General features: G+C 42.5%; 1 protein-coding gene across 1 annotated transcript; it reads right to left on the bottom strand.

Annotated features, from left to right (window-relative positions):
- Window positions 1–6866: 6866 nt before the first annotated feature.
- Window positions 6867–7844, bottom strand: LOC103107279 (vomeronasal type-1 receptor 4-like). Its single transcript, XM_007516055.1, has one exon. It carries the CDS (start codon window positions 7842–7844, stop codon window positions 6867–6869), a length of 978 nt encoding a protein of 325 aa, XP_007516117.1.
- Window positions 7845–10602: the final 2758 nt, after the last annotated feature.

Below are 10602 nucleotides of genomic sequence, written 5' to 3'. Positions count from 1 at the left end.
AAGCTTTTAGGAGAGTTAACATTTCACAGACTCAACCTATGGTCTGTGCATTAAAAAGTTTGAGACATTGAATCAATTTTTCCACTGGGGGGATTTTTATAGGGTCTGAGCTCACTTATTTCTGGCATGAGAAGGGTCAGAGGTGTCACAGGATTTATGACCTACTTAGAGAGGTTTCCGGTTGGATGTGTCCAGTGCAGGCAGGAGTAAATTTTCCTGCATGGGTGAGGGGTCTGCTTGTTCTTAGCACGTCCCCTTCAGTCTGTTTTAGCAAGATAAGTTCTTTCTGTGAGAGTAAGGGGTCAGGCCTCAGCATATTTCCTTCAGACGAGGCAGATAATAGAACAGTTTTTATTCTAGATTCTCACATGGGAGACACTAGGGTTCCCAGATTCAATCACCTGCAGTAACATAAACCAGTGTGAGTGGTCCTTTAGTCAAAATAAATAAAAATCTTCAGTGAAAGTGTGTTTTGGTTGCAAAACATAGGGGTGGTGAGTGATCTGTAGTGGGCAGGCTATTGGTGCAAGGTGGGGATGAGGTGGGGTGATGGGTTTTTAGAATGTTCGCATTTGTACTTCTAGAAAGTGTAGTTTAGTACCTAGTCAACTCAAAAGCAACACTGTAAAAGAAATTGGGGCCAGAGTGATGGCTCACTGTGTAGGGTGAGTGTGAACTGAGCCCACAGCACAGATTTCAGACTTGGCACTGTGTGGGAGGGGAACGGCACAGGGAGAGGCTACAGTGTGATGCTGCCCACCAGGCTCTTCATCTCCCTCCTTCCCCGCCCCCCCCCCCCCTGGATGAAAAACTGCCATGGCAGTTGAGATCACACAAGCACAAGGCACTGAGCTCTGAAAGTCTTCAGTAGGGAGTTTACTCGGTAGAGTACAAACCTCACTATATTTGACTTCCAGGATTTGAACCCTGACACCACATGCAGGCACCCAGGACTGCACTGGGGGAACTTCCCCAGACAGTAGCACCCTTTCATTCTTCTCTTATCACTTTCAGTCTCTTTCTCTATCTGAAACAGCTCTGAATCTCCTTTCTCACATATAGGAAAGAATTTCCCCAAGTGCTGTTGGGACCAAGACTGAACCTGTGTCTCCCACATAGCAAAACAGGCACACTCTCAAATGATGTATCTTGGTCCTCTATCTAAATTTCACAAAATAAAAGAGAATAGATCATTTGCCCAGGAACAGTGGAATCAGCATACGCGAGACTCGGGTACTGGAAGAATTTTCAGTGGAAATTCTTAATTCGTGGATTAACTTGTGCCATTTTTTGAAGGGAAAGATAGATCTTGTTAGGGGAAAAAAAAAGTGTTTCTTTTTTTCTTGCACTCTCTGTAATTTCATGGCCTCCGGCTTGCTGTACCATCACCATCTTCCCAACTGATTCCTTCCTCCTATGGACAGTTCCCACTCCACTCTAACACATCCACTCCGGCATAAGCCTCCATGTGTAGTGGAATTGCTCAGACATGTTTTACATGCTCTGAATCATGATGAAAGTTGCAGACATGATTGTGAAAGCAGTCAAAGTAGGAAGTATAGAGGGTACAGCAGGCCCAGTCACTGAAAGACTAGAGACAGACAACTATGCTTCTGTGAAGTGTCATGGTGACTGATTTTTATGAAGATCAGTCTTTATGGCTATGTGGGGGTGTATTTGTGTTTGTAAACATGAGTGTAGATTCCGAGGTGCTAATATAAGCATTAATTTTTGCATGCAGTTATAATTATGTGAACACAATATGTATAATGATGTGAATACAGCACTGAAAGTTTGAGTTTTGAGTGTGTCTACGTGTGTGTTTGCTGTTGTGTATAAATGAGTTTTCTGTGTGTAGGTTGGCTGGCCTTTGATTATGACTCAAACAATTGCATTAATAGTGGCTGGATTGAATTTGAAAATAATTAGTTGATTTGTCTAGAGGAAAAGCTGAAAATCCAAATAGTAATGTATATGTATACTTTTCCCTGAAAAAAAAAAAACATTTTTCAGCTTCAAAAGTATAGTTCCTAGCTGAATATTTTACCTAAAAGTGAGCATAGGGCATAATGTTGTTCATTTTGTTCTGCTCTTGAGTTAAACGCCCTTTAGATAATTAGGAGAATATAGTATCACCTGTGAAACCTGTTGATGGACAGGAGGTACCTGGAGGGCTCTAATTCTCTTGTTTGTTCAGGTCATATCTCTCTCTCTCCTACCCTCCCTCCCTCTATATCTCCCTCTCTCCCTCTCTCCTTCTCCTTCTTCTTCTTCCCTTCTCCCCCCTCAGTCTCTACCTCCCCTTTCCCTCTCAATTTCTCTCTGTCTCTATCCAATGAATACATAAATAAACATATGGTTGAAATATTTGGTGTACAGAGACTTGCAGTTGACATTGTCTCTGGTGACTTGGCCCCTTGTTATTTCAGTGACCTCTATCCCTTGTGCCTGGCTCTGCTGAAGGAGGGTTTTTGGCACTGGGTCTCCTGCTGTCCCTTGCTGTAACCCAAATGCAGGCCTTCCCTTCTTCACTTTACTAAGCTTCCTTCCAGCTAATGTGATTCCTTCAGAGGGGCATTATGTTGGACCTCCCTCTGCACACACCACCCCTTGCCTCCCACTCTCATGCTGTTCACAGTCACCTTTGTTCTCTTATCAGTAGCCACTGATCTGATTCATTTTTTCTGTCCATTGGTTTCATTCCTTGCATGGCCCACCTGGATGAGAGTTCTGTGTCCCAGACTCTGCACCTCCCATGTCTCCCTTCATTCTCCTTGCACCCCTCCTCCCTCTCTGTCTCCCTTCCTCAATCTCCCTCCCCAGTCCCTCACCAGCACCTTGATCCACTACGGGGACACTCAGGGCACTGTATGTGTTCCCCATGGGGATCCAGTCCTGGAGGTGTCTGTGCTGGAAAGATGTGTGAAGCGGAGAGAGCTCCTGTGTAGAGGCCCCAGAGAACTGGACATTCCTGGGTCTCCACTTGCTCTTTCTGGGGACCCTCCTCCTGAGACTCAGGGAATTTTAGTGACCTAACAGGACTATATGAGTGTGCATCATGGTGAGTGTGTGAGAGAATGTGTATGGGTGTGTGTGCAGGGTGTGTAGTGGAGAGTGTACAAGTGTGATTATACATACGCATGTGAGTGTGGACGTGTGTGTGTGTGTGTGTGTGTGTGTGCGTGTGCGTGTGCGTGTGTGTGTCTGTGTGTATGTGTGTGTGTGTTCCACTCTGACACTGTAGTCCATGACCTGGAAAACATGTTGGCATTGGATATTGGACACGGACAAGTCTCCTGAGCATATAAAGCACATAGCTTTATTTTTATTGGCCTGTTGGAAAAGTCATGATATATTTTTCCATGTTTTTCTTTTTTTAATTATTTACTTATTATTGAATAGAGACAGAGAGAAATTGAGAGGGGAGGGGGAGATAGAGACACAGAGAGACAGCTGCAGCCCTGCTTCACCAATCATGAAGCCTTCCCGCTGCATGTGACCCAGGTCCTTTTGCACTGCAGTGTATTCCATAACCAGGTACACCACTGTCTGGCCCCTTTTCTGTTTTTCTATACCAAAAAAATGTATCTTGACTTTTCCTACGAACCAATTTTTACTTTTTTTTTTCCAGAGCACTGTTCAGCTCTGGCTTATGGGGATGCTGGACATTGAACCTGGGGCCTTTGGTGCCTCAGGTGTGAAAGGTTTTTTTAAAATATTTTTTTATTTATTCCTTTTTTGTTGCCCTTGGTGTTTTTATTGTTGTGGTTATTGTTGTTGATATTGATGTCATCGTTGTTAGACAGGACAGAGAGAAATGGAGAGAGGAGGGGAAGACAGAGAGGGGGAGAAAGATAGACACCTGCAGAACTGCTTCAGTACCTGTGAAGTGACTCCCCTGAGAGTGGGGAGCTAGGGGCTCTCACCAGGATCCTTACGCCAGTCCTTGCACTTTGCGCCACCTGTGCTTAACCCACTGCTCTACCACCCAACTCCTATGAAAATCTTTTTATGTAACTATTATTCTATCTTCCCAGCCTTTTGCTTTTAAATTATTTTGTTATTTTTTAGTTTTTTAGGGTATTTATTTATTCATTGCCACCAATGTCATCACAATGGGCTTGGTGCTGGCACTATGAGTCTAATACTCCTGGCAGCCATTTTCCTCACTTTTTTTTTTTCTATTTTATTTGGTAGGACAGAGAGAAGTTGAGAGGAGAGAGGGAAGATAGAGAGGGAGAGACACCTGCAGCCCTGCTTCACTTCTTGTGAATTCCTGCAGGTGGGGCGCAGGGGCTTTAACCCAGGTCCTTGCACATTGTAACATGTGTGTTCAACTTGGTACAGAGGAAAAAAATTGAGAGAGAAGAGGGAAGTGGAAAATAGGAAGATAATAGATAGATTAGATAGATAGATGATAGATAGATAGATGATATATATATATATGATAGATAGATAGATAGATAGATGATAGATGATAGATAGATAGATGATAGATAGATAGATAGATGATAGATAGATGATATATATATATGATAGATAGATGTTATATATATGATAGATAGATAGATAGATAGATAGATAGATAGATGATATATATATGATAGATAGATAGATGATATATATATGATAGATAGATAGACAGATAGATGATAGATAGATGATAGATAGATGATATATATATATGATAGATGAATGATAGATAGATAGATGATATATATATGATAAATAGATAGATAGATGATAGATAGATGATATATATATATGATTGATAGATAGATAGATAGATTATATATATGATAGATAGATGATATATATATATATGATAGATAGACAGATAGATGATAGATAGATGATATATATATATGATAGATAGATGATATATATATATATATGATAGATAGATAGATGATAGATAGATGATATATATATGATAGATAGATAGATAGATAGATAGATAGATAGATAGATAGATGATAGATAGATAGATGATAGATAGATAGATAGGGCAACACCTCACCTCTCATGAAGCTTCTCCCTAAAGGTGGGTACCAGAGGCTTGAACCAAAGTCCTTACACTACCTGGTCACCTAATTTTTTTGTTTGTATTTTTATTTATTTTTACCAGGGTACTGCTCAGCTCTGGCTTATGGTGGTATGAGGATTAAACCTAGGACTTTGTGGCCTCGGGCATGAGAGTCTCTTCCATAATCATTATGCTGTCTCCACCAGCTGTCACGTTGTTTTATATCATAATAGCAAACAGAGTGGAATCAGCTCATTCACTAATCTTGTGTTCTTTCAGTAAGAGGCTCTGGCTCACATCTGTCTGTGCCTATGAATGTTATTCTGCTTAGAATTTCTGTTAATCTTGGGAGCAATATTGTTAGATGATAGTTCCAACAAATATCTATATTTTCCCAAATGACTTTTTTTGCTGACTATAGAAATGAGTCCAGTGTAAATTCCCATCTTCTTGGTTTGATTCCTGGATTACTAACAATCCCTCCGCATGTGTCTGACACCTTTTCCCTGGTCCACATATACAGTGACACACCTCATCTCACATGTGCCAGGATAATTATTTTTCCTCTGAATTCTGAATGGTTGGTTTTGCAAATGGATAGTTACTTTTGGAGAAACATTAAAATAAACACTTCCTAAAATTGAGGGCATACACACCACTAATAGCCCTCACAAATTGAAGTTAAAAATTCTATTATTATTATTTTAGATAGGGAGTGAGACAAGGAAATATAGGCAGGAGAGAGAAAGAGGGAAGCTGAGAAATTTGCAGCACTGCTCCATTGTGAAGCTTGCCCCTGTAGGTGGTGACCAGGGACATGAAACTAGATCCTTGCTTATGATAATGAGCCACCACTCAATCCTCACAGTGGAGATTAAGCCTTCAGTTTATGGCTGGCAAAATAGCTCAGCTGTATACTGCACCTGCTTTGTCACATGTGTGACCCAGTTTTGAAAAGATATTTGAAAAGTTTTTCCAGTCCCTATTGCACTGGAGGAAGATTTGGTGCTGTGGGGTCTTCCCTTTCTCACCTCTCAGTCCTCATCTCTCTTCCTAAAAAAGTCAACCTACAGCAGTGAAGCCCAAATGGCGACAAAAGTTAACGAAAAAAACAAAACTTCAACTTATTAATATAGCCAACTGACATAATTCCTAGGAAGAAAAAACAATCTACAGATATAAAATACCAGAATATCTGACCAGGACATTTTACTCCTCAGTTTTTGATCCAGCTTATCTTTCAAAAGTCAGCAAACCAATCTTGTACACTGCTTATCCACAGCCAAGTTAACCTATGGTCCTTTTCAGAGGATCATAGATAAATATTAATAATTTAAAGTCCCTCTACAGCTTTACAAGTGACTGCTGCCTGAGATCAGTGTGCAGTATATCATTTGCACCCCAGCATGAACTCCCATCCAGCCTGCCCCCAGCCACCTCATTGTTCTGTGGACTCAGGTATACTTCCGTGCCTTGAGCAACCAACACATAAGCATCTCTTAACTCAGTGTTTTATTAAGCCTCGTGCGGAGTCAGTGTGGACACTGTACTTTGTCAAATTGAAAGTTACACAGACATTATCATCTCCAGGTTACTGCAGGAACTAATACTTGTTTGAAACACAGATAAACTCAGAACCTTTCTGCTGTGCTCATTAGTCACACGAGTTACTTACATATGTAAGAAAGAATGCTTTTTACTTGCTATAGCTTTTATACTTTATTTTTCAACTATTGGTGCAAAATTTGATGTTCAGTACTTGATTGCAATCTCACTAAAATCATGCTGAGAATTGTGGGGAAGATGACTAAATAAACAATGGTGTTTAAAAGCACATCACTTACACTGTCCCCATCACACTAGGGGTATTGGTGCCCCCCATGTAGACCCAGCATAGCCCACACAGCCTGCAGTGGGGGCTCCTGAGGAGGAAGGGGCTGATGGTGGGGAAGCAGGCAGCACACAGAGCAGAGATGTTCACCATCCACCAGCTGGGATTCTTTGAAAAAGCAATGCAGATATGACAAATGGAGGAGAAGGTATAGCAGGTAACAAAGGTGCTGAGCAGGACCAGGATATTCTGGGTGGCCCTGCTCTCAGGGGAGGCTCTGGGAGTGACATGAGCTCTGTGAAGGTGCTGGACCCGCTGCCTGTGCATATAGAGCATGGACACCATGGAGCTGCTAGCCCAGAGCATGAGGCCCAGAGATGCCACGTCAGGGAGTAAGAGCAACAACACCAAGAGTGAAGCTGTGATTTCATTTTGAAATGCAACAGAACAATACCCAAAATATCTGTTCCTGGTGATGTTTTTGCCACTCAAATTACTATTCACATGAATCATCACCACAAAGTTGACTGACACGTGGAGCACCCAGATTAGTGTCATGTAGTAATCAGTGTTCTGGGAAGTTCTTTCTTTCAGCTCTGCCCACCTAGAAGTCCAGGGGCTGATGGTGACCATTTGGGAGACACTCAGGAAGCAGGTGGTGCCCATGGAAACCCCTCTGCCCACCTTATGAAGGTAGAACACAAGCTTGCATCCAACATCACTGAGGAAATCCCTCACCCCCAGAGCTGCCATGGTCTGGGTGATGCCTTTAGAGAGAATGACCAAGGAGTTGGCTGTGGTCAGGTGTCTGAGAATCACATCTGTGACCCTTACCCTGAGCCCCCTGAGAGACAGGGAGACATAGTGGAGCAGCAGAGAGAAGTTCCCCAGGATCCCCACGGAAGTCTGCACTGAAAAGATCACCCCTATGGCCCAGTGCCTGGAGGCCACTCTGCTGGTATCCAGATGACTGCTGTTCACTGTCATGCTTAAAGGGTCCTGCAAGGAAACAGGAAGTAGAGGGACAGGAAACATGTAAATTGTAATAAATATTCCTGTCTACTTACTTTGTTTGGATAGAGACAAAGAGAAATTGAGAGGGAAGTGGAAAATAGGAAGAGAGATAAAGAGTCCTGCAGTCCTGTTTCACTGCTCATGAAGCTTCTCTCCTATTGGGAGGGTGGAGGGGGGATGGCAAGGGGGAGCTTGAACCAGTATCCTTGCACAGTAACATTATGAGCTCTGCTAGATGCACCACAGCAGAGCCTCCTTCAGTATTCTTGGTTATCAATTCTAATTTCAAAATATTTGCTAAGTCATATTCCTTTTTTAAAAAATTTTTAAAAACTTTTATTTATAAAAATGGAAATATTGACAAGACCATAGGATAAGAGGGATACAGTTCCCACCACCAGAGTTCTATATCCCATCCCCTCTCTTGAAAGCTTTCCTATTCTTTATCCCTCTGGGAGTATGGACCCAGGATCAGAAACTGGAAGGTCTGGCTTCTGTGATTGCTTCCTGACTGAGGTTATGTTCCTTTTTAACAAACATATACAAACACTTGAATACTGTAACCATTCAACAGCAGTCAGATCACATGATATGAATTACTGCCATGAGCACTGGGCATAGAGTAGTGTTCAAACAGTCACAGCTGTGACAGGCTCTGTTATCATTGCTGTTTTGAAGGAAAACAGATTAGCAGAGATCAGGATTCCCTTGTCAGCATGCACACCAGCTCAGGAGCAGAGTGGGGACTCTGCGGACAAGCTGGGGTACTCACCTTTGCACACTCTATATGTTTAGCCCTTTCTGATATCTTTACATATAGGGCCTGTTTATGGTTTTGACTGCTCCTGCTTTCTTTTCTTCTACCAATTCATCCTGTCTGTCACTGTCAATTCTGAATCAAGGTGAGACATGCTGGGAAAAGGGGAATCTGCCCCAGCTGCCTTGGACTAAGTGAGCACAACTGGCTGGGTGACACCAGGAGCAGAAGTGAAGGGTCATGGGCCACAGGAATCCAAGAGGAATGTCACATTGCAATATAACCTGTCAACGATCCTAACTATGAAGCAGGAAGGTTTATGAATTGATCAAATATCACAGAGCAGAAATGAAATTACCAGTCTTTCTTCATCACACTTTTATCTATCCCTAAGTTAAGAGAAACAACAATGTGCAACACTTCTTTAGTCAGATGCATGGTGGGAAAATAAGATGCATAGAAATGCATGCTGACCTCTGATGTTAAATATTAAAATATGTCAAAAGCATTTTTTTTAAATCAGAAAAACTTCAGTAGTGCCAGGAATTGCTCTCAGAGGTGAGGATTCATCTCAAAATCCCATTTCTTCCCCAGCTTATGCCATGACTTTGGAACCTTCCATCCCTGTGGCTTTGGGACTAAAACCCCGTTCACCCACAGAATCCCTATAACTGACAGTCACTCACCAGGCTCCTGCTGTGCTTCCTTCCTTACAGACTCTGCCTTTGAGCTGACACAGGAGGTACTGGCTCTCTGCTGCGGAGACAAGGGACTCCGTGGGAAGATACCACAGCCTCAGCCTGTGTGAGTGATGCAGCCAGACCCTGAGATAAGGGTTTATGATCTGTGACCTCACCTCCCTCTGAGCCCCAATGATCATGTCACCAGGAGTAGCAGTGACAGTGCAGGCCTGGGGACTGGGAACTGTGATGGGATACACCCTAGATGCTAACCGAACGCAATTAGAAACTTTGTACAATGACGCCCACAGAGACCATTGCTAAGGTGACAGGGCTCTGTCCTTCCAGGATTCCTGGAGCAGCAGGGGCTCCTTAGAGGAGCAGGCAGGCTCTGCCAGTGGGTGGTGAGAGATCTCATTCTGAAGGTTATTATTGATTTTTGTGAAAAGTTTTTTGCATTGACTAAGACTATTTCACCATATTTTTTCTTAGTTACATTAGTCATTGTATAACATTTATTCTTTTGCATCACTGCATCCTGTTTCCACCTGGGGATGAATCCCACTTGAACACATGTTTGAGCCTTTTTTCTTTTCCATTTTATTGGATGGGACAGAGATAAACTGAGAGAGGAGGGGGAGATAGAGACAGAGAGAGAACAGTAGACACCTGCAGACTTCCCCTGCAGGTGGGGAACAAAGGGCTCAAACCTGGATCCTTGTACTTCAAACCATGGGTCTTTGTGCTTTGTATTATGTGTGCTTAAACAGGTGTGCCACTACCTGCGCCCCTGAGCTTCTTTTTTTTTTATTGCTACCAGGGTTATCACTGGGGCTCAGTGCCTACACTACAAATTCACCACTCTTGGTGGCCATTTACACACACACACACACACACACACACACACACACACACACACCTTTTTTTTTTCTTCATTTGATAGCACAGAAATTAAGGAGGGAGAGAAAAGAGAGATGTAGTACATGTTTCACCATTCATGAAATGTCCCCCCTGCAGGTAGGGAGCTGGGGCTTGATCCCTGATCCCTAAGCTTGGTAAAGTGTACACTTAAGCAGGTGTGGCACTGCCTACCCTCCCACCCCCTGAGCATCTTAATTTGCCTGTTGAATTTGGTTTCCTAGAGGTTTTTTGTTTTTTTAAGACCTGTACATATCTTTAGATTTCTTTGATATCATCTCAATCATTTACCAGTTTAACTTGACCCTCCTCTTTTTTCCTCTAAGTTTGTCTACTTAAATATTTCATTGTTATTTAAAAAAAAAAAGAAATAAAG

This window comes from Erinaceus europaeus, chromosome 1 (genome assembly GCF_950295315.1).
Source record: "Erinaceus europaeus chromosome 1, mEriEur2.1, whole genome shotgun sequence".
Lineage (NCBI taxonomy): Eukaryota > Metazoa > Chordata > Mammalia > Eulipotyphla > Erinaceidae > Erinaceus > Erinaceus europaeus.
The sequence above is the reverse complement of the archived record's forward strand: the minus strand, read 5'-3'. Positions and strand labels throughout refer to the sequence as shown.

Coding starts and splice junctions, on each gene's coding strand:
- LOC103107279 (XM_007516055.1), bottom strand. CDS start 7,844: ATGACAGTGAACAGCAGTCATCTGGATACCAGCAGAGTGGCCTCCAGG.